Source organism: Mytilus galloprovincialis, chromosome 1 (assembly GCF_965363235.1).
Source record: "Mytilus galloprovincialis chromosome 1, xbMytGall1.hap1.1, whole genome shotgun sequence".
Taxonomy (NCBI): Eukaryota; Metazoa; Mollusca; class Bivalvia; order Mytilida; family Mytilidae; genus Mytilus; species Mytilus galloprovincialis.
Window position 1 is genome coordinate 53990414 of NC_134838.1, and position 23626 is coordinate 54014039.

The window sequence follows — 23626 nt, forward strand, 5'->3', positions numbered from 1 at the left end:
ATGGATGACAAATGCAACTATGCATGTTACCTATAGAACACAGAGGCATGATGATTAATTTATCGTGGAAGGAAGAGAAGCGACACACAAAATGAGGTCTTCTCGTTTAATAGTATAGAATATAGAGCCAGCAAAATGTATCTATAAAGAGAGATAACTCTATTTTATTTTTAATAATTGGTGAAACAAAATTCACAATCATATTTTATTAATCGTTTATGATTTATTGATTGCTTGTTGCTTAACGTTCAGTGGCAAATATTTCATGCATTAATCGTTTCTGTGGGTAGATAAAGATATCGACCAAAGCCTTCAACAGTATGCAAAATCACATTCTAGTTGATCATACAAATGAACAGTTACCTCTAGAGACAGCACCAAACACACATACCGAGACAATTCAGTACAAATCAGTGAAGGACAATTTGGATTACATGTGTGTTAAATTGAATTAATTTTATTTTATGTGTTTCAACGTCACGTTTAATTGTACTATATCATAGGGACCAGTTTTTATAAGGAAAACTGACAATCCTAGTCAATTAAGACTGGAGTCGAGTGCAAGCGCACGAGCGGGATTCAAACTCACAACCTCGGTGTCGACTGGCTAGTGATTACAGTACTCTTGTAACTACAAATGCACTTAGTAGACCGCTCAGCCGCCGAGGCACCCTACAATTGAATTGAAATCTACACAATCTAGTTAACATTATGATGAGTCGTCAAGACTTTCGCAGATATCTTTTTGTTGCACTAAACCGTTTCAAGCTTTTTTTCGCGGCAATATATACTAGCATTGTCTCTGTACAACTGTATTCATATGAGAAAAAATATAAGTTCTACACATACGCAACGATTTACATGTATGTTCATATTATTTTCTACTAATGAAGGCTGGTCAAATAAATAGGACGCGAATATCAGCTGGAAAAATATACTCATTTCTGTGTCATACATGTATCAAGGGCCTATTTCTCGAGTCAAATATACAATTTTTATTTTCATATTGCTTCTTATTTCTTACTTATAGCCTTTTGGTTTTTTTTATCATTATCAAAGGCGGACCTGAAAAAAAAATATTCTTCGCTTGGATATCTATAGTCATTTGCATATTATGTTTTGTTCTTTAAAAACATATCAAGTATTTAATTTATTTAAATCGGTAACCCGTATTAAAAAAAATATAGAAATTTCATGTTAGAATATTTATTCTTTCCATATTCTGAATATCGCATTTCCATTGGAAGGCATCAACATTTAGCCGATGGTGCTGGAGGGAGAGTTCCTTGAAGGGAAAAATGAAGTAGCCCTACAATATAATATTACGGATTAAAGACATATCAATCACATGTTAAAACTCTTAATTTGAGAACCAAAGAACAAAAGGACAAAATTAGATTCATCAAAATTATTTACAAACATGTTGCGTGTATGCTTTCAAAGTGTGTTTTTTGTGATTGGAGTTATATACAAGTAATCACTGGATATATCGAAAAACGTTCTACACCAAGACATAAATCTTATAGATGGCGTAAGTCAACTATGGTTTAACTTTTAGAAATATTTGGTTGTCAATTTTATGGTCTGGGTCTCCAACTGTTTAGATTCGTATGCCATCAGTTAGTCTGAATAATGCAGACAGACGAAACACGTCTGGCATACCTTGATTAAGCCTGGTTTCTGTGGCAATTTAGTATTTAAATCTTGTTTTCAACGGAAATAAAGTTCAATTTACTGTCTGTGAGTGGTATTTTCACTTTCTGAGATGAAACTATGGTTTTAGCATATTTTCATTTTCTACACGATTTGTAAAAGAGGGACGAAAAAATACCAAGGAGACAGACAGTCAAACTCATAAATCGAAAATAAGCTGACAACGCCATGGCTAAAAATAAAAAAGACGAAGAGACAAACAATATTCCACATGACACAACAATATAAAAATAAAAAATAAGCAACACGAACCCCACCAAAAACTGGGGGTGATCTCAGGTGCTCCGGAAGGGTAAGCAGATCCTGCTCCACATGTTTTGCTCATGTTATAACAAATCCAGTAAATGGTATAATTCGGTAGGTCACATTCATGAAAGGGAAGTGGATTGTAGTTACAAAACTTTAACATTAACTTTTACAATACTTTAGTCCCAAAGATTGCATTGAAAATAACGACTTCACGAGTTTTTGTACAATTTGTATAATCACCGGGTAGAAGGCACACAAGACAAACAATAATCTCAGTTTCAGCTAAGCTAGAAATTGAAAAACAACATGATTATTTGAAGTCCGAACAGATGGACGGACAAAGTAACAATGTCTTACACATTCAAAAATCTCTAAACAATTTGTCTGGTGTGGTCTGTATCTTTATAGTCAATACTTTCAATAAGTGATATTTAACCCCGAAAATTTAATTTCATACCAGCGGCAGCAGACTGAAACCCTGCATTGTAGCCAACAGCCACCTCGTTTTGGACATAGTCTTTACGGTTATCTTCATAAACATCATTTTTATCAGGTCCACCAACTAGGGCACCAAATAGAATTTGTGGATTGTCAGATGGCGAACTAAGTTGAGCCCAAGTACAAGGTTCTGGCATGTTCGGACATGAACTGAAAAGATAGGGTTTTGGATAACTGCTAAGAAAACTAAGACTACTAAAAGTATTTTCATTATTTGTTTTCTATGTTAATATCATTAGTTATATTTTCTACCTATGAGCAATGGTGTTTTATTTATCAGCTGACCAAATCTGTAAGCATGTATCGTCGTTTTCTTTTTGGTTGATGTCGCATTTTTTTAGGGCAACAAAATTAAGTTAGGCAGAAGATACAAAAGTGACATTTAAAAAAAAACGATCAAAAGATTTTTATAGCATGTTTTGACACTGTGACATTCTGTATGTTCATGTCTGGAACATTTAGTTTAGTGATTGTCGTTGTGTTGTTGATGTCTGTCATGTTTGATTTTCATAAACTGCTTAGTAATTTATTAAGCCGTTATTTTTTCAATTAAATTGTTTTATACTTTTTCATATCGGGGCTTTTTGTAGCCGACTATACGGTATGGATATTTCTAATTGTTGAAGGCCTTACGGTTGCCTATAATTGCTTTCATTGTACATCTACTTCATTGTTTCTATGGTGGATAGTTGTCTTATTGGCAATCATATCATACATGTATCTTCCTTTTCTATATTTCGCGGAGAAGCCCCTTTTATATTTACTTGAAGTTGATAAATATTTACCTTGCACGATGATGTGGCTTCCTTGGATAATTATTACCATACCCAATCTGGTAACTCATTTTGTAATTATTATCGCCAAGCATATAATGTATCTGTGACATGGCCCACGTTTTATATTCTTCAGCTTGGGAAAATCCTGGTGTATCAGCTGCCATCAAAGCGATAAATGCAGCATTTGCTAAAACAAAACGAGGTTTGTAAATTAAAACATTTGTTTAAATTTCCATTCTTCATATAAAAAAAAATATTTAAAAAATTTCGAGTCTTCAAGCAGATTTCTGCTCCACTAAAATCATCTGCCCGTTAAAGTATCGATTGAATGGTTGTCAAGACGAATTTTTCCTATTTTGATAAAACATCCATCAAGATAATGTATGTTTTTTCCTTCTCTCAACTTTGAAAACAGTCATATGTTATGGTAGATTACTTTCAAGACGATAACAACGTACATGTATAAACAGTCTGTTTACGTGATGCTTAGGTTCATTCATACTCCAGAGGGCATACGTGATATTTGACAAAGAGTTATAGCCTGCTCAGACAAAACAATGGCGTCAAAGTGATCAATTATTTGAAACTGATGTCGCCTGTGCAAACATGTAGTTTTCCTTATCAACAGGGAAATGTGCTCATTTCTATTGTGTTTGAAATGGTATTTTGTCTGAATGCATACACTTAACGTATATAATGAAAATGCCGATTTAAAGAGCAATAATCAAAAATATATTTACCAGCATAGCTATTTGATCCCCATATTTGTCTAAATGCTAAACCACAGTTGGTCTGTGGAACACTTCCACTCATAAACTCTTTCATAAAATTTACGACAGGTGTCTTGTACTTTAGGTCTCCAGTTTCTTGGAAAAGAATTAACTGCAATATAACAAGAAACTCATAAAACAAAAGACATCAAATAACAAGAATTGAACGAATTTTTTATCCGAATTTCACGGTGCACTGAACATAAAAATGAAGTGCGAGTGGGGCATCCGTGTACTGTGGACACATTCTTGTTAACACTATTCATATTTCATATCACACGATCCTACCTCCAACACTTTATACAGTTTGGTCTTAAATTCATGCTTATTACAATTTTGGAGATATACATGTACGTGTAGAAAAATATAACAAAGAAAACATACCTGACAGGCAACAGTTTTTTCATCCCAAGATAATGCCCATGCAGTATATGTGTAAGCGAAGCCTTCAGCGTCATTCAGATACTGTTGTTCTTTTGTTGCTTTGTATAACATTGCCGCTGAGAGACAAAGTTCATCTTGGTATCCATTATGTGATCTGGAATTAAATAGTTAAAAAGGAATAACAAAAATACTGAACCCCATGAAAAAATCAAACGGAAAGTCCAATTTAAATGTCAAAATCAAAAGCTCAAACACATCAAACGACTTGAAACAACTCTCATATTCCTGACTCGGTATAGGCATTTCCTTATGTAGAAAATGGTAAATTAAATCTCGTTTTATAGCTAGAAAAACCATTATAATAGGTTATGTAACTCAACTTAGCATGTCTAAATTTCACCTGAATTTCATCCTGAAGAACAAGAATCCGATAGTCATGGTGAATGATGAATTCTTACGCGTAGGTAATTTATGATCTGCTTTCTTGACCTAATAATGACACCCCAATTTCTTGATTTTGAAATCTAATGGAGTGATTAATTGATTTTTTGTGCACGACCTTCGGTAGGAGTGAGGAATATTCTACTCATTAAGACTGCAGTAGAACTGACCGTGCAACAAGCGGGAATCAAACTTTCAACCTACGTCTTGACAGGTTAGGTATCCCTATAAATGTATTAATCAGACTTCGTACCCATCGGGATCCAATTTGATGAATGATGTTTTTTTTAATCTAATTACTTACGTATAAAACGGATTTACTTCTGGTACAGAATCACTGTATTTGCTTCTGTATGTTTTCGCAAATGTATACAATGTTTTTGCTCTTGACAGCAATTGAGCTGAATAGGCGGGATCTATAAATTATACAAAATAGCATACTGTATGTTGTCTTCTTTATGATTTTATAGAAACACAAAATAGTTTAGGTTAAAGTTGAATCAATCAACAATTAAAGAAGGAATTTATCATTTTTTTATTGTACATTCTAAGTGTCTGTAACAATACATCAGTTATTACTATTCGAAAATCACCTTTCTGTGCAAATGCAATAGATGCAGATGCAAATGCTGACACAGTTTCCCCGGCAACATCACTTCCGGGTTTACTGGGTGTTACAGCAAATGCGTCTCTGGTATACGTCATTTGTTCAGGTCGTCCCCAAAAAGCATGATCTTTATTGCCGTCTGCTACCTATAGTGAAAATGAAATGTGTTTCGAATACCTTTTCATAAAACTTTTTTTTCAGTGAATTTATGTCCTTTTCATTCATTTCATTTTTATTTTCGAATGATTGATTCAACCAGCTATCAAACTCTCGCATGTGACATCATAACCTGATTGATATTCTATATCTTCTGCCCACTTCAAGACAAAAGAATCACAAAAACCGGACCATAGAATGCTTCAAAAAATAGAGATCTTCAAAATATATACTCCAGTTTAAGCTACATATTATACTTTTCTATCTCTCACATGTTTAAACAGAAGCAAATAAAGTTTTCTAAACTAGTATGTTCTGATTATGATTTTTAAAAGCAAGTTATGCAATTGGATATATATTTCAGATGGATATTAAGCATTGTTTGTTGTCAATATAATACAATTTAATGCAACTATCATACAAGTGAGAGGTTTAGCTAGCAATAAAAGCAGGTTTAATACGCCATTTTCTACATAAGAAAATATCTGTATCAAGTCAGGAATATGACAGTTGTTATCCATGTCTGGGCTTTGGATTTTGCCATTTGATTACGAACTTTCCGTTTTGAATTTTCCTCGGAGTTCGGTATTTTTGTTATTTTTTCAAAGGTGGTTGTTTTTAATTAAAAAGTCTTTCACTCATACGTTTGATGCAGTATATTTTTTTTAATTGTACCAATTGTTAACTAAAGCGATCCGTTCATCGGAGAGTAACGCATTGTTTATGTTACACTGTCTGTAAATGTACAAAACTATGACAATTTCATAATCATACCTGACAATAGTACAGATTCTTGCTTTCTATCCAACATTTTTGTAGGTAATCTAACGGCCATTTTATTGAATCATACATCAGTTCAAGTTGTTCGGCTGATTCATAAGCATCTTGCCATTGACTCAGTCCCCAGGACAAAATAGTAGTCGCACTAGCCATTGGAAAGTTGAATTTTACACCGTCACCAGCTATAGCAAAGCAAATAAATAGTAGTGGTCAAGTTTTAATCATTTAGTTTCTTTTAAATTTTCTATTTTAAGAGACCGAACTCGATTTAACTTTTTATCCCAATCATTTAGTTTCTTTTAAATTTTCTATTTTAAGAGACCGAACTCGATTTAACTTTTTATCCCATTGTGACATTTGACACATCTTTTTTGAAGATATTTTATATCACTTTCAGCACTTTTAAAAGAAGGCAAATAACAAATAGAATTTCAGATTTGTATAGCTATTATGTCTTACCGTCATACCAGCCACCGGTCAAATCTTCTCCCTGGAATCCTTTATCATTAAGGGCTGAGTCACCTCTGTAAGGAATTCTATTATCTGGCGGAAGTTTTCCAGATCTTTGGGTCTCGTAAAATAGAATCGAAAGTTCTATAACCTTTGCATAGTCATATTTGGTTGTAACTGAAAATATGAATTAGAAGCATCTTTTTTATGACAATTCATGTCAAGATATATGATAAAACGTTAATTTCATAATAAAAATTGACATATGTGTACCTAAAGTAAACTGTATAGTCATATGACATGTGTTTTATAACTAAATGGCTATTTTTTTATTATAAAACTTGTGTACATATGCATTTTTGTCAAAGAAAACTCTTTAACTTGTCCAAATTTAGAAGAAATTTACTTTTTTGTAATTGTTGGCTCCCAAACAACAATTCGTCGACATTTTTTCCATAGGCAGTTACCTTAGAGTGACCTTTCTCGTAAACATTCGGTGATCGCAATACGCAGGGGCGATAGGGAAAACCAAATTGACCAAGAGAGTCATCAAACGTAAACATCGCTCCGTCATCGAATTAACTGTATCTTATTGTACATGTTATATAAAAAATAATAGTGTATTGACTTGAATTATCACTATTGACTATAAGAAAAGGACTTACAAACAGGGTAATGCGAGACTCAAGTCAATACACTATTATTGTCTCTATACTGCAATTAGTTATAAAAGGTATCAGGATTATTATTTGGAACACCAGACACGCGTTTCGTCTTCATAAGACCCATCAGTGACGCTCAGATCTAAATATTTATAAAACAAGTGCAAAGTTGAAGAGCATTGAGGAACCAAAATTCCAAAAAGGTGTGCCAAATACGGCTTAGGCAATCTATTCCTGGGATAAGACAATCCTTAGTTTTACGAAAAATTAAAAGTTTTGTCAACATAAAATTTAATAAATTGACCATATAATTGATATTCATGTCAACACCGGAGTGATGACTTCTGGGCTGGTGATACCTCGGGGACGAAACGTCCACCAGCAGTGGCATCGACCCAGTAGTGTAAATAGTTATCAAAAGTACCAGGATTATAATTTGATACGTCAGAATCGCGGTTCGTCTTCATAAGCCTTATAATCAGCGACGCTCAGATCTAAATAGTTATAAAGTACAAACTTGAAGAGCATTGAGGTACCAAAATTTCAAAAAGTTGTGCCAAATACGGTTAAATTAATCTATTCCTGGGATAAGAAAAGCCTTAAGTTTTACGAATCTAGAGAAAAAAAATTCAAGTGTTGTTTATTGGGATATTGTAAATTATTTGCTCTTAATATTAGGCAGAATATCCCTTTAAAAAGGCCTCACATCTGGCGGAGAAATATACAACACAATGAAATGTACTTTACATGTACCTGTTTTAAAACCAATCAATGATGAATTTGTTTAAATATCAGCAATAAGCAATAAGCATAAAACATAATGATTTATAGTGAAATATGTTTTTCTAAAAATTATAAAATATAAAATTTGATTCGTTCACAATTGTAAAATAGATAGTTTTTATTCGTTCCACTCTTAGGTGTATAACAATGACAGGTTAAAGAGATCGTCATGAATATCTAAATATAGTTCTGACTCTACTATTTAAATATTCATGAGGAAAATTGAAATCGGGTCAGTGACAGTATATGCCATAGAAATACAAATGGAACGAGTGCAGTATAAACACGTTCTATTTGAGCAGTCAAAATAAGTCCATGCCTCTTAGTTGATTGTTTAACAAGGTGACAATCGGTAAATTTCGGTTTCAAAACACAACCATTAATTAACTGACATATTTTCACAACAACACTGACCGAGTGACATATTTTTTCGACGATTATATGATATGGATGCGTTAAAAATGATAACAATGTGCACATACGACAAAGTTTATGACATATGCATGCATTGGTTCAAGAATTGGATTTACATTATTTTTCACCATGGTCGTTTCAGATTACTTTAATACCAAAAGAGGGACGAAAGATACCAGAGGGACAGACAAACTCATAGATTGAAAATTAACTGACAAAGCCATGGCTTAAAATACAAAATAACTAGATGACCATGAAAAGCACTTTCAATTTATTGTAGATATTTGCTCTCGATATCAATTCGTTTCTTTTTCTAAAAACTACACATTTGATTATTGTACATTAATGTGATTTACCTGGCTGTAAAGTGGATGTAGTCGGTGATGTTTGTTGTTGAGTAGTTGTAGCCGGTGATGTTTGTTGTTGTGTTGTCGTTTCTGGTTCGACATTACTTGTGCAGAATCCATCCAAAGGAATGTCTCCTTTTTTAAATATTAATCTAAACTGAACATCTATAGTTTGTGGCCCGTAGTGGTATATGCTTTTCATCTGATAAGTCTTTCTGTCTGCTGAATGGTCCACGACTTTCATTGCCCATATCTTCAAATACGAATAAGGGTTTAAAACATGTTATAAAAGTCATTTAAGCTGGCTAGGACCATACAATTGATGTACATGATATTTAAAATGAAATACTGAAAGTAGAAGTTTATCATTTTTTCTTGTAAATTGAGCACCAAATGTTATACCCTTTTCTTATGCCATTTTAAGAATGAGGATGCTCGAGGGTATAAAAATTTCAGCATTTTTTTTTTATTTATTACGCTATGTGTTGTTACTTTATGATATAGTACAAAAACTAACTAACAAAAATTCAATTTGTTTTGGCCCAAGATGACTTTAAAAACTTTGTATCATCGAAAAAGGTCCAAATTGTCTCCCTTTGGTCCCAAAATGCCATTTGTTTTGGCATTAAAATTGAAATTTCTTTCTTAAATCATTGGTGACCTATATTCTTATTTTTTTTCTTAAGCTGTGCTTAAACTGTACATTGTAAAATTTTAGTGATTTCTGTAATTTAGTTCTTTTTTTATTTCGATATTATCTCTATTTCTCCTATTAGTTTAACAGAAAAAAAGTAACTTAACATAAATGCATGCTTCTTTCGAAAGCAGATTGTGAGCTTAAATGAACGCGTACGGTGACCCAATATTTTTATTTTTCTATTAAGTATATGCTAAAGTTTATTTATAGAATAAAATAGTGAAATCCTACATACATGTATAATTAAGAAAAAATGAATTTATACCCTGGAACCCCCTTAATCGTTACTTTCATTTTCATGTCTATTTAATTAATTACAATTAAGCTGCAAGTTATAAGTGAGTTTTTTAATAAAAATAACTTTAAAATCCGGCAACTATTTCAAGAGTGTGTAAATATGACGATATTCTATATGAAGTTGAAATTTAAAATATTCGACTGAAGCCACTTAAGGTATAATATTACCATCGATTTTCCCCTATTATTGAAATTTGCACTTTTTAAAAAAATGTAAAGAATTTTTCTTTGTATCAAATAAAAAAATATTTGGCATGAGTAAAGTTTTAACCTGTACAGTACTATAGACAAACTTTTATTATATTTCATTGCATAAAAGAAAATAATCTTCACTGGAAGTTAACCATTCAAATTTTCATCTCGTTTTTCTTTTCTTTTTTCAAGCTATAGTAACCATGTAACCTTAAGTTTCCAAATATTCTATAGAAAAACCAAATAAAAAATTTAAAATGGTGCTTTAAAACACCCAAGATATATGTTGAAGACCAAGTAATTAATTACTGCAACGAAATATAGGATTACTTTCCTACAAATGTCAAATTCAGTGAAAATTTGTCTCTTTTTTATATGCAACTGGATGTGACGTACTGTGATTTGGTGGTATAACACTTCTAACAAAAAAATCAAAGAATTTTTAAAAAATCATTTTGAATACACAGGATCACTTCTTGATGTGGAACAAACATGATTTCAATTTATTTTCAAACAAATTACCACCGAAAAACAAGATTTTTTATAACGGCTACATTTTATAGCCACAATGTACAAAAGTGATTATCTTTTTCAGAAATTTTTTAAAATATGAAATTTATTTTATCTTCTATTATTCATTTGACATTATTTTATGTCGACTTTTCGAGTTCATTTAACAATTATTATTTAACCTTATTATGATAACTCACCACAACCCTTTTTGTTGGAATATTTGTATTTATTGTCATTTCCCAAGCACCTAGATTCATCTGTTTCGTTATAGTGAACGTGCAATATGCATGCTGTCTCGTCCAGCCATTCTTCTCCCAAGTTGCCATTTTAATCATCGGAACTGCTGCGTATGTTAATGATGTCCAAATTGTTGTAAGAGTAATAAATAAAGGCAACAGTAGTATACCGCTGTTCAAAACTCATAAATCCATGGACAAAAAACAAAATCGGGGCAACAAACCAAAACCGAGGGAAACGCATTAAATATAAGAGAACAACGACACAACACCGAAACGCAACACACACAGAAACGGACCAAGCAACAGACAAAACACCACGAGAATAACAAATATAACATCAAAACCCAATACAAGAATTTGGGATAGATAAGTACCGTGCCACGTCTTATCTAAAAAATAAGAGAAAACACAAACGACTCAACGTTAAAATGCAACACACACAGAAACGAACAATATTATAACAATGGCCATCTTCCTGACTTGGTACAGGACACTTTTAAAGGGGAATAAAAGTGGTGGGTTGAACCTGGTTTTATGGCATGCCAAACCTCGCACTTTAATGGCAAAGTTAAATATAACATTGAAATGACAACATAATATTACAGGACTACAATACAAACAAAAAGGAGACCATATTAGACAAAGAAAAGCATGATTAATAGACAACAAAAGCATCAAGTTTAAAATTCAATACGCCAAAAACGCGTCTTGTCCACACAAGACTCAATAGTGACGCCCAGATATAAAAGATCGAAAGTGAAAAAAGTACAAAGTTGTACAGCACTGAAGATCAAAAGTTGAAAAGGTTTTGCCAAATACGGCATTGTTTGTATGCCAGGGATAAGAACATTCGTATTATATAGAACAATTCATGCTATAGCAAACAGTAAATTTTATCAAATGAATATGAAAGAGATATACATAATCATGATAATGAAACTGAAGTATTAACTAATTACAGAAAACTAAACCCGAATACATAACGCCCAGATATAAAAGATCGAAAGAGTACATGTTTGTCTGTTGAAAAAATACTAAAATGTGTTAAAAAAAAGGAAATACCAGTTTCTACTGTATTTATTATTTTGACAATACAGCAATAGTCATTTTAAAAAATAAAGAAACCTTTTGGAATTGAATACAGAAGAATCTAAATGATACATTGAACATTTTTTGTATATTTTTATAAATATCAGAAACTGCATACTCCGTCGGATCACATGAGTTCAGAACCAACGGCAATCACTAAAATAAAGGCTCCATCAACCATCTCACAACCGGCATTCGGAACAAGGATATCTCCGTTTCTATTTCGCATTCATCCAATTGCCTTGTAAAATTAGTCATACAGTGAAAAGATCTTTTCTTCAACATTTTACAAGTATCAGAAACTATATACTCCTCCGAATCACGAGTTCAGAACCAACGTCATACATACTCATATACTGAATTTGGTATTTGAAAATTGTGTTTTCTTCTTTTTTTGTTTTGATTTAAGATCACAATTTTGGTCCTTTAGTTAACACATTTTCCTGTATCCTGTATAGTCCTGTCATGAACGGACCTATTTAAAATGTTATATTTAACATTACCATAAAAGCGGGAGGTTTAGCATGTCACAAAACCAGGTTCAACCCATATAACGCTAGCGTTGTTTTATATAAATCAACACCTTGTTGAATTGTCACTTTGGATTTCGCGGTTTTTGCTGATTCTTAACATATTTTTATTTAAACCAAGTGAAAGTTGTCTTTCATTGAAAATAATAGAACATTATAGTACATGTACGTTAGTAAAGCACATATATGAGTATTGTATTGTGGTGACGTGGAAGGTAGCAATAGTTATCAAAGGTATCAGGCTTATAATTTGATACGCCAGACACCCGTTTCGTCTACACAAGACTCATCATTTACGCTCAAATAACAAAAAAGTAAAAAAGTCAAACATGTATAAAATTGAAGAGCATATAAGTTACCAAACATGTTATATTTAAGTATATCTTTACTTACATCGCTTATAATCGTTCCCAAAACAAGAGAAACCTATTAATCAAATAATCTTCTATGTGTGAACACTTGAAGGAAGAATTTTAAATTAACGAACTAAAACACTCCGGATCCATATAAATTAAAGGAGTTGCGTTTAAGGAAGATGTTACATATCCTGTACACTACGGTTATTCGCCTGGAAGAGTGTTTAAAAAGCTAAAAATAACAAAATTGTGAATAAAAAAATGTTTTTTAGTAACATATTGCAAATATTGTAACTCTGATGAGGAAGTTTCTACAATGTAAATCGATTTAATTTTTATGAATAACTTATGTTAAACTAGTTGTTTTATGATATACATGTACATAGAATAAATCATATTGTACAACTAAGTTTTTTTTCCAAAATTGACAAAATTGACAAAAAAAGCTACAAAAGACCATTTCATTTTTTTTTCTCAATGTAAAAATCTTTGAAAGTACCACATCTGTTGTGCAGTACAATAGTGATATTCACACAATAAACGCATGTCCGAGCCTTAAATAAAGGCAACAGTAGTATACCGCTGTTCAAAACTCATAAACCATGGACAAAAAACAAAATCGGGGTAACAAACTAAAATCGAGGGAAACGCATTAAATATAGGAGGAGAACAACGACACAACAGTAAAATGTAACACACACAGAAACGGACCAAGCATCAGACAAAATCCCACGAGAATAACGAATATATTATCAAAGCCAAATACATGAATTTGGGATAGACAAGTACCGTGACACGTCTTATCGCAATGTGAAATTACACTCAAAAATAAGAGAAAACAAACGACGCAACGTTAAAATGTAACACAAACAGAAACGAACAATAATATAACAATTGCCATATTCTTGACTTGGTACAGAACTTTTTTAAAGGAAAAAATGGTAGGTTGAACCTGGTTTTGTGGCATGCCAAACCTCGCACTTTAATGGCAATGTTAAATATAACATTGAAATGACAACATAATATTACAGGACTACAATACAAATAAATAGGAGAACGCATTAGACAAAGAAACACATGATTAATGGTTAACAAAAAGCATCAGGTTTAAAATTCAATACGCCAAAAACGCGCCTCGTCCACACAAGACTCACCAGTGACGCCCAGATATAAAAGATCGAAAGTGAAAAAAAAGTACAAAGTTGTACAGCACTGAAGATCAAAAGTTGAAAAAGGTTGTGTCAAATACGGCTATGTTTTTATGCTTGGGATAAGAACATCCTTATTATTTAGAACAATTACTGCTATTGCAAACAGTAAATTTTATCAAATGAATATAAGAGATATACATAATGAAACTGAAGTATTAACTAATTACAGAAAACAAACACGAATACATAATGCAAAGACCAACACAGAATAGACACACCCGATTCAGTCCAGGCCTCAACGCAAAAAACTTATATTAAATAAGCGTTTAATTCTTATTATAAAATAAGTGATCCAACCAGCTAATACTTTGGCAAATCAATGTATACGCTAGCGTTGTTTTATATAAATCAACACCTTGTTGAATTGTCGATTTAGATTTCGCAGTTTTTGCTGACTCTAAACATATTTTTATTTAAACCCAGTGATTGTTTTTCATTGAAAATAATAGAACATTATAGTACATGTACGTTAGTAAAGCACATATATGAGTAGTGTATTTTGGTGACGTGGAAGGTAGCAATAGTTATCAACGGTACCAGGCTTATAATTTGATACGCCAGACTCCCTTTTCGTCTACACAAGATTCATCAATTACGCTCAAATAAAAAAAAGGTAAGAAAGACAAACATGTATAAAATTGAAGAGCATATAAGTTACCAAACATGTTATATTTAAGTATATCTTTATTTACATCGCTTATAATCGTTCCCAAAACAAGAGAAACTTATTAATCAAATAATCTTCTATGTGTGAACATTTGAAGAAAGAATTTTAAATTAACGAATTAAAGCATAGATGCACTCCGGATCCATATAAATTAAAGGAGTTGCGTTTACGGAATATGTAACATATCCTGTACACTACGGTTATTCACACCTGGAAGAGTGTTTAAAAAGCTAAAAATAACAAAATGGTGAATAAAAACATGTTTTTTAGTAACATATTGCAAATGTTGTAACTCTGATGAGGAAGTATCTACAATGTAAATCGATTCGATTTTTATGAATAACTTGTGTTTTAAAAACTAGTTGTTTTATGATATACATGTACATAGAATAAATTATATTGTACAACTAAGGTTTTTTTTCCAAAGCTGACAAAATTGACAAAAAAAGCTACAAAAGACCATTTCATGAAAAAAAGAAATAAGGTATGTTATTCAAAGAACGGACAAAAAATATGGCAGACAATAAATTTTTCAAATGAATAACCATTAACTCGGGCCCAGTCGTAAAGAATATACAAGAGAGTAGTGCATATTCTAAACAAAATAATATAATATTGGTATCAAATGAAAGCTTGGGGCCTTGGAATCACTGTAGAACCCTTGTTGAAAAACTTCCTTTTTGAATAATAAAAAAGTTTAAATGATTATAATATGAAGGCACATTTGCTCCGTTTTTCAAATGAGAAGTACCGGTTTTGTACTCTAAAAACACTCTAATATGCAATTTAAAAAGATATGCTGATTTATTTAGCATTAGTCAAAGTAAGGTATAGTTTTGACATGAAATAACTCCATCATTATTTAAGACAAAGTAGTCAATAATGCTTTAAATTGCAGAATCTGATAGAGAAAGCAACAGACTATGATTTGGTGGTTTTATACCTTCATACAACCGATTATAACATATTGCCACTTATACATATTATTAAAGCTATCTTGTTTAAGAAAGGGATCAAATTTTTCTTTATCAAAAACTCTATTGTCTCAAAAATAAATTTCTCTAAAACTGATATTATCAATATTTCATATTTTTGTAATTGGTAACATTTACTTTATGATAGATGGACATGGTATTTAAACGTCTTGGCCTTTAAAACATTTCATTCGTTTCAGACAGACTTATCTCTGAGAACACCATCACGATGTGATGTTTGGCTTTTATTTTATTGCTCTATAACAACCTTTTATCTTTAAATACAGGAATCCTTAAAATAAGGTGGTGCCTCTATGAATTAGTCGTGGCGGGAGGGACTAATGTTTTGATGGCCTGCATTAAAAAAAAATCAATCTTCACATTGTGAATTTTTGTTTTCAATGAAACATCTGGAAATAGTTAGTTTCTATGTATGTTGGTGTTTGTTTCTGTTGCTCTCCAATGTGCCTGTTGTTCCTTCGTTTTCCTTTTATAGTTAATGTGTTTCCTTCAGTTTTGTTTTGTAGCCCGGATTGTTTTCTTTGAATCAATGTATGACGTTTCAAAACCGGTATACTACTGTTGCCTTATATATATGTATATATATATACGAGTCTAAATTGAAAACTACGTTCAAACCTATGATTGCGTTGGATAAAAACCGCAATTTTTATACGTGTGCATGTAAAACAAATTTCGTTGTAGAAGGGTCTAAATACAGCACAAACAACATTTTCCAAAAGACCAAAAAAGTGAAGAAGTATATATAAACAAAACGCATTTGACTAACAGGTCGAACAACTGATGTTTTTAACCCTGCTGACTGCCATTGGCGATTGCCAAATAAAATTGATCACAAGATGTAACAAAATGGATCTTAATATAAATTTAATACTAAAAAGAAAACAATTAATTTGTGGCCATGATGTTATGCCACAAACATAAGGTGTTGATATATTTTTGTACACCAGATCCGGATTTCGACAATAAATGTCTCTTCAGTGATGTTAGGGATCGAAACGGTATTTGGAAGGCCATATAAAATGTACCCTCATTTTTAGATAGACTCTTGAATTTTAAGAGTCAATAAAGGATGAACGGATCATATAAACCGGAGGGAAAATATGTTACAAGCCCAAACGAAAAAATATAAACGAGTCTAAATTGAAAACAACGTTCAAACCTATGATTGCGTTGGATAAAAACCGCAATTTTTATACGTGTGCATGTAAAACAAATTTCGTTGTAGAAGGATCTAAATACAGCACAAACAACATTTTCCAAAAGACCAAAAAAGTGAAGAAGTATATTTAAACAAAACGCATTTGACTAACAGGTCGAACAACTGATGTTTTTAACCCTGCTGACTGCCATTGGCGATTGCCAAATAAAATTGATCACAAGATGTAACAAAATGGATCTTAATATAAATTTAATACTAAAAAGAAAACAATTAATTTGTGGCCATGATGTTATGCCACAAACATAAGGTGTTGATATTTTTTTGTACACCAGATCCGGATTTCGACAATAAATGTCTCTTCAGTGATGGTAGGGATCGAAACGGTATTTGGAAGGCCATATAAAATGTACCCTCATTTTTAGATAGATAAGGTGTTGATATATTTTTGTACACCAGATCCGGATTTCGACAATAAATGTCTCTTCAGTGATGTTAGGGATCGAAACGGTATTTGGAAGGCCATATAAAATGTACCCTCATTTTTAGATAGACTCTTGAATTTTAAGAGTCAATAAAGGATGAACGGATCATATAAACCGGAGGGAAAATATGTTACAAGCCCAAACGAAAAAATATAAACGAGTCTAAATTGAAAACAACGTTCAAACCTATGATTGCGTTGGATAAAAACCGCAATTTTTATACGTGTGCATGTAAAACAAATTTCGTTGTAGAAGGATCTAAATACAGCACAAACAACATTTTCCAAAAGACCAAAAAAGTGAAGAAGTATATTTAAACAAAACGCATTTGACTAACAGGTCGAACAACTGATGTTTTTAACCCTGCTGACTGCCATTGGCGATTGCCAAATAAAATTGATCACAAGATGTAACAAAATGGATCTTAATATAAATTTAATACTAAAAAGAAAACAATTAATTTGTGGCCATGATGTTATGCCACAAACATAAGGTGTTGATATTTTTTTGTACACCAGATCCGGATTTCGACAATAAATGTCTCTTCAGTGATGGTAGGGATCGAAACGGTATTTGGAAGGCCATATAAAATGTACCCTCATTTTTAGATAGACTCTTGAATTTTAAGAGTCAATATAGGATGAACGGATCATATAAACCGGAGGGAAAATATGATACAAGCCCAAACGAAAAAATATAAACGAGTCTAAATTGAAAACAACGTTCAAACCTATGATTGCGTTGGATAAAAACCGCAATTTTTATACGTGTGCATGTAAAACAAATTTCGTTGTAGAAGGATCTAAATACAGCACAAACAACATTTTCCAAAAGACCAAAAAAGTGAAGAATCATATTTAAACAAAACGCATTTGACTGACATATATATACACCTATTGTTGATATAATGTATGTCCTACCTTGATTTCATTAATGGAGGTAACTGCTTACTTCACCCTTTTTGAACTTAGGGTTCTTGGAGGTTTGATTAGTAAAACGCCAGGAAGACATGTACAAAAGAGAGACGACCTTTTCGTTAAAATAATAAAAAAATATAGTAAAATCATTAAACGAATAAATATTCTTGTAAAATTCTTTCGGTCATTTTTGACTTAAGACATAATTCTGCAATTTTTTTATTCACACCAAGACACTTTTTCGTATTGAAAGTTTCTGTAACAATTTACTTGCAGAAAATATGTACATTTCCGAAAAGTGTACCATTCTATTAACGACATACGTGGCACACTCTGACAGTTAGTGTATGGGAAGAATCTTAGTTTCTGTGTGTATTTAATTTTTTTTAATCATTTCTTGCAACTATTACTTTGAACCCCTTTTTTATTCTTAAGTTTTCTTAAAAAAAAAATCCTGTACTATTGTTTTTCTTTTAGTTGTTTTCCTTCGTTTATCTAATGCTATGGCGTGGTCAGTTTGTTTTCGACTGATGAGTTTGAATCTCCCTTTAGTATCTCTCACCCTCTTTTAAAAGTCAGTAAAACCAGCATATCACGCATTTATCTAAGTAGATAATTAAAATAGGGAATTTTGAATGTGCAGGATAATTTCAAATGACAAAGTTTAACAGATTATGTTTCAAAACGAACGATTGTAGTTTAGAATTTTTTTAAATAGTTTGGTAACCAATGTATTAATATTGTTACAATAATCATAATAGTTATTTTTCTTTATTCCAATTTATCAAATCAGCCACTGATTATTGGGATTTGATGCTTTTGTCGTTCAGTTGCTGTTACCCTTATCTCCTTTAATTTACATTGAAAAACTTGAGATTACATACAAATGAATTTTATATGAAATATATACTGTATAATTAGTAGTTAACTGTACTCTTCCGTATAAGTAAACTTAACAGTTAATGAGCAGCGGTATACTACTATTGCTTTTCGATAATGTTTGTTAAATTATGATTGTTTTGCGAGTGGAGAAATAAGTGTTTAAGGGATGTTCCTTCTAGCGATTTACATTTAAATATTTTTCTTCGAAAGTTGTTTTTCTTTAAACAAATGAAAAATAAGCTTCGGCATCTTTATACAGTAAAAGGCAGTTCCAGGGAATTAAAATTTAGTGAATATAAATTTTGATAAAAATGATAATCATTGTGAGACCATTTTATAATTACGGAATATGAAATCAATTACCGGGTCGGCTACACTGTTTTCCTTATTTTAGGAAAACAAATGTCGGAGATAAGGATTAAAAAAAGTTATTGTCAAACACTAAAAAAGGCAGTGCATAAAAATACAATCCGTCGCTTGGTTATGACATAATCATAATTTGCATTGTGTACGCTGTTCTTGAGAACATATCATTTCACGTGCATTATGTAAAGCAGGCCTTTATGTGACTTTTGTATCTTGTTGATCAAGTGCATGCTTGTGTAATTTTAGAGTCATAGGAAAACGAAAACTGTACGGTAACATTTATTATTTCCATAACTAGATACTAATTAATAGTTCCCTTTGAAGTCATTTAGAACTTTTTCCACCATAAGATAACAATGGTACATTGTAGTTCCCTGATAGGTCAACGAAAACATTTCCATAATTATATTATAGTTGTAAGATCCATTGAAAGACATCAAAAACTTGTAACTTCGCTTCCACTCGGAATTCGTTAACATTTTGATGGTGGTGCTTGAGGCAGGGTTTCTTCAATGGCAAAATGAAGTAGACCTACAATCAGATATACAAAAATATTAAATCATAAGTAAAATGTAAAACAAAAATGATAATCGAGAAAGAAAAACAGAATATAAACAAAATAAGCATACATTCTTCCAGTGCATTTATAATCTGTAGTAGTAAACAAATTTCTATATGTGTTAGCCTAGTTTAAAAAACTAGAGGCTCTAAAGAGCCTGTGTCGCTCACCTTGGTCTTTGTGAATATTAAACAAAGGAAGAGGATGGATTCATGACAAAATTGTGTTTTGGTGATGATGATGTGTTTGTACATCTTACTTTACTGAACATTCTCGCTGCTTAAAATTGTCTTTATCTATAATGAACTTGGCCCAGTAGTTTCAGTGGAAAATGTTAGTAAAAATTTACAAAAATTGTTAAAAATTGACTATAAAGGACTATTACTCCTTAGGGGGTCAATTGACCATTTCAGTCATATTGACTTATTTGTAAATCTTACTTTGCTGAACATTATTGCTGTTTACAGTTTATCTCTATCTATAATGATATTCAAAATAATAACCAAAACAGCAAAATTTCCTTAAAACTAACAATTCAGAGTCATCAACCCAACAACGGGTTGTCCGATGCATCCAAAAATTTCAGAGGAGATAAATCTTGACCTGATAAACAATTTTACCACATGTCAGATTTTATCTAAATGCTTTGGTTTTTATGTTTTAAGCCAAAAACTGCATTTTACCCCTATGTTTTATTTTTAGCCATGGCGGCCATCTTGGTTGGATGGCTGGGTCACTGGACACATTTTTCCAACTACATACCCCAAAGATGATTGTGGCCAAATTTGGATTAATTTAGCCCAGCAGTTTCAGAGGAGAAGATTTTTGTAAAAGATTACTAAGATTTACGAGAAATGGTTAAAAATTGACTATAAAGGGCAATAACTCCTAAAGGGGTCAACTGACCATTTCGGTCATGTTGACCTATTTGTAAATCTTACTTTGCCGAACATTATTGCTTTTTACAGTTTATCCCTATCTATAATAATATTCAAGATAATAACCAAAAACAGCAAAATTTCCTTAAAATTACTAATTCAGGGGCAGCAACCCAACAACAGGTTGTCTGATTCATCTGAAAATTTCAGGGCAGGTAGATCTTGACCTGATAAACAATTTTACCTCGTCAGATTTGCTCTAAATGCTTTGATTTTTGAGTTATAAGCCAAAAACTGCATTTTACTCCTATGTTCTATTTTTAGCCATGGCGGCCATCTTGGATGGCTGGCCGGGTAACCGGACACATTTTTAAACTAGATACCCCAATGATGATTGTGGCCAAGTTTGGTTTAATTTGGCCCAGTAGTTTCAGAGGAGAAGATTTTTGTAAAAGTTAACGCCGGACGACGGACGACAGACGCCGGACGACTGACGCCGGACGCCAAGTGATGAGAAAAGCTCACTTGGCGCGTCTGGCGTACTAAATTATAATCCTGGTACCTTTGATAACTATTTACACCACTGGGTCGATGCCACTGCTGGTGGACGTTTCGTCCCCGAGGGTATCACCAGCCCAGTAGTCAACACTTCGGTGTTGACATGAATATCAATAATTTGGTCATTTTTATAAATTACCTGTTTACAAAAGCTTGAATTTTTCGAAAAACTAAGGATTTTCTTATCACAGGCATAGATTACCTTAGCCGTATTTGGCACAACTTTTTGGAATTTTGGATCCTCAATGCTCTTCAACTTTGTACTTGTTTGGCTTGATAAAAATTTGATATGAGCGTCACTGATGAGTCTTATGTAGACGAAACGCGCGTCTGGCGTACTAAATTATAATCCTGGTACCTTTGATAACTATTTACACCACTGGGTCGATGCCACTGCTGGTGGACGTTTCGTCCCCGAGGGTATCACCAGCCCAGTAGTCAACACTTCGGTGTTGACATGAATATCAATAATTTGGTCATTTTTATAAATTACCTGTTTACAAAAGCTTGAATTTTTCGAAAAACTAAGGATGTTCTTATCACAGGCATAGATTACCTTAGCCGTATTTGGCACAACTTTTTGGAATTTTGGATCCTCAATGCTCTTCAACTTTCTACTTGTTTGGCTTGATAAAAATTTGATATGAGCGTCACTAATGAGTCTTATGTAGACGAAACGCGCGTCTGGCGTACTAAATTATAATCCTGGTACCTTTGATAACTATTTACACCACTGGGTCGATGCCACTGCTGGTGGACGTTTCGTCCCCGAGGGTATCACCAGCCCAGTAGTCAACACTTCGGTGTTGACATGAATATCAATAATTTGGTCATTTTTATAAATTACCTGTTTACAAAAGCTTGAATTTTTCGAAAAACTAAGGATTTTCTTATCACAGGCATAGATTACCTTAGCCGTATTTGGCACAACTTTTTGGAATTTTGGATCCTCAATGCTCTTCAACTTTGTACTTGTTTGGCTTGATAAAAATTTGATATGAGCGTCACTGATGAGTCTTATGTAGACGAAACGCGCGTCTGGCGTACTAAATTATAATCCTGGTACCTTTGATAACTATTGGCCCTTTGGGCCAGGTGAGCTAAAAATGTATCAAAACCCACCGCACGTCTGCTAAAAAATATTACAAAAAGAAACATATTTTCTTTGTAAAGATGAAAACGACAATTTTAACAAGAGTTGTAACTTTACAATCGTTGGTCACGAATCATCGTTTTTGTGATTTTCAATTTAAAATTAGTGTATGATTATTGCACAAATAGGTTTGTAAAAAAAATGCATGAATACATATAAGATATAACATTAGCATTGTGTGATGTATCTGGAATGAATTAATCATAACAGTTACCATTATAAACAAAAATGTTAAATCTACCACAAAGGTTTTGACCAATAGGACGACAACAAACAAAGAACACCAGCAAACGACAGATTTTGAACTAGGAGTTTAGCTGTATGACCTAACATGTAAATTGTTCCAAAAATAAGATGCCTTTTGTAGGCGTTTCCAGCAGACTGTTATATTTTTTGTTATGTGAATTAGTAGCAATTTATTTTCATACCTGCGGCAGCAGACTGAAATCCAGCATTATAGTCGACGGCAACCTCGTTTTTGATGTAATCGTCACGCTTGTCTTCATAAAAGTCATTTTCATCAGGACCACCAACTAGAGCACCATAAAGAATTTGCGGATTATCAGATGGTGAATACTGTTGTGCATTGTTGCAAGGTGCTGGCATGTCAGGACATGAACTGAAAAGATTTACATGATACTGTATTTCTTATGAATATTTTGAAAAAAACAATTAAAATGTTAATATAAGTGTAGACCCGCTGACCTTATTTAAAGTATTTCTTTACGCTTTTCTTTCTAATGACTATTCTGAAATCGTGTAAACAATGTCGGCAAAGAATAAGTTAATAAATCGGCAGTAGTAGGATGTTGTTTTCTGTTTTCCTTTTGCTCAATGGTACCTTTTTGTATAG

The 23626-nt window shown here is 32.5% G+C and overlaps 1 protein-coding gene across 1 annotated transcript in view; it reads right to left on the reverse strand.

Moving 5' to 3' along the window:
• Nucleotides 1-1190: 1190 nt before the first annotated feature.
• LOC143061422 (uncharacterized) overlaps nt 1191-23626 on the reverse strand; it is a 29278-nt gene continuing 6842 nt past the window's right edge. Inside the window, exons 11-23 of the mRNA XM_076233736.1 lie at nt 23202-23392; nt 20103-20156; nt 10927-11108; nt 9040-9283; nt 6834-7001; nt 6369-6556; nt 5425-5584; nt 5136-5247; nt 4391-4544; nt 3977-4118; nt 3246-3423; nt 2420-2610; nt 1191-1309 (exon numbers count right to left, since the gene is read on the reverse strand). Coding sequence (XP_076089851.1) covers nt 1251-1309; nt 2420-2610; nt 3246-3423; nt 3977-4118; nt 4391-4544; nt 5136-5247; nt 5425-5584; nt 6369-6556; nt 6834-7001; nt 9040-9283; nt 10927-11108; nt 20103-20156; nt 23202-23392 — 2023 coding nt within the window. The 3' untranslated portion in view covers nt 1191-1250. The remainder of the gene's footprint in view (nt 1310-2419; nt 2611-3245; nt 3424-3976; nt 4119-4390; nt 4545-5135; nt 5248-5424; nt 5585-6368; nt 6557-6833; nt 7002-9039; nt 9284-10926; nt 11109-20102; nt 20157-23201; nt 23393-23626) is intronic.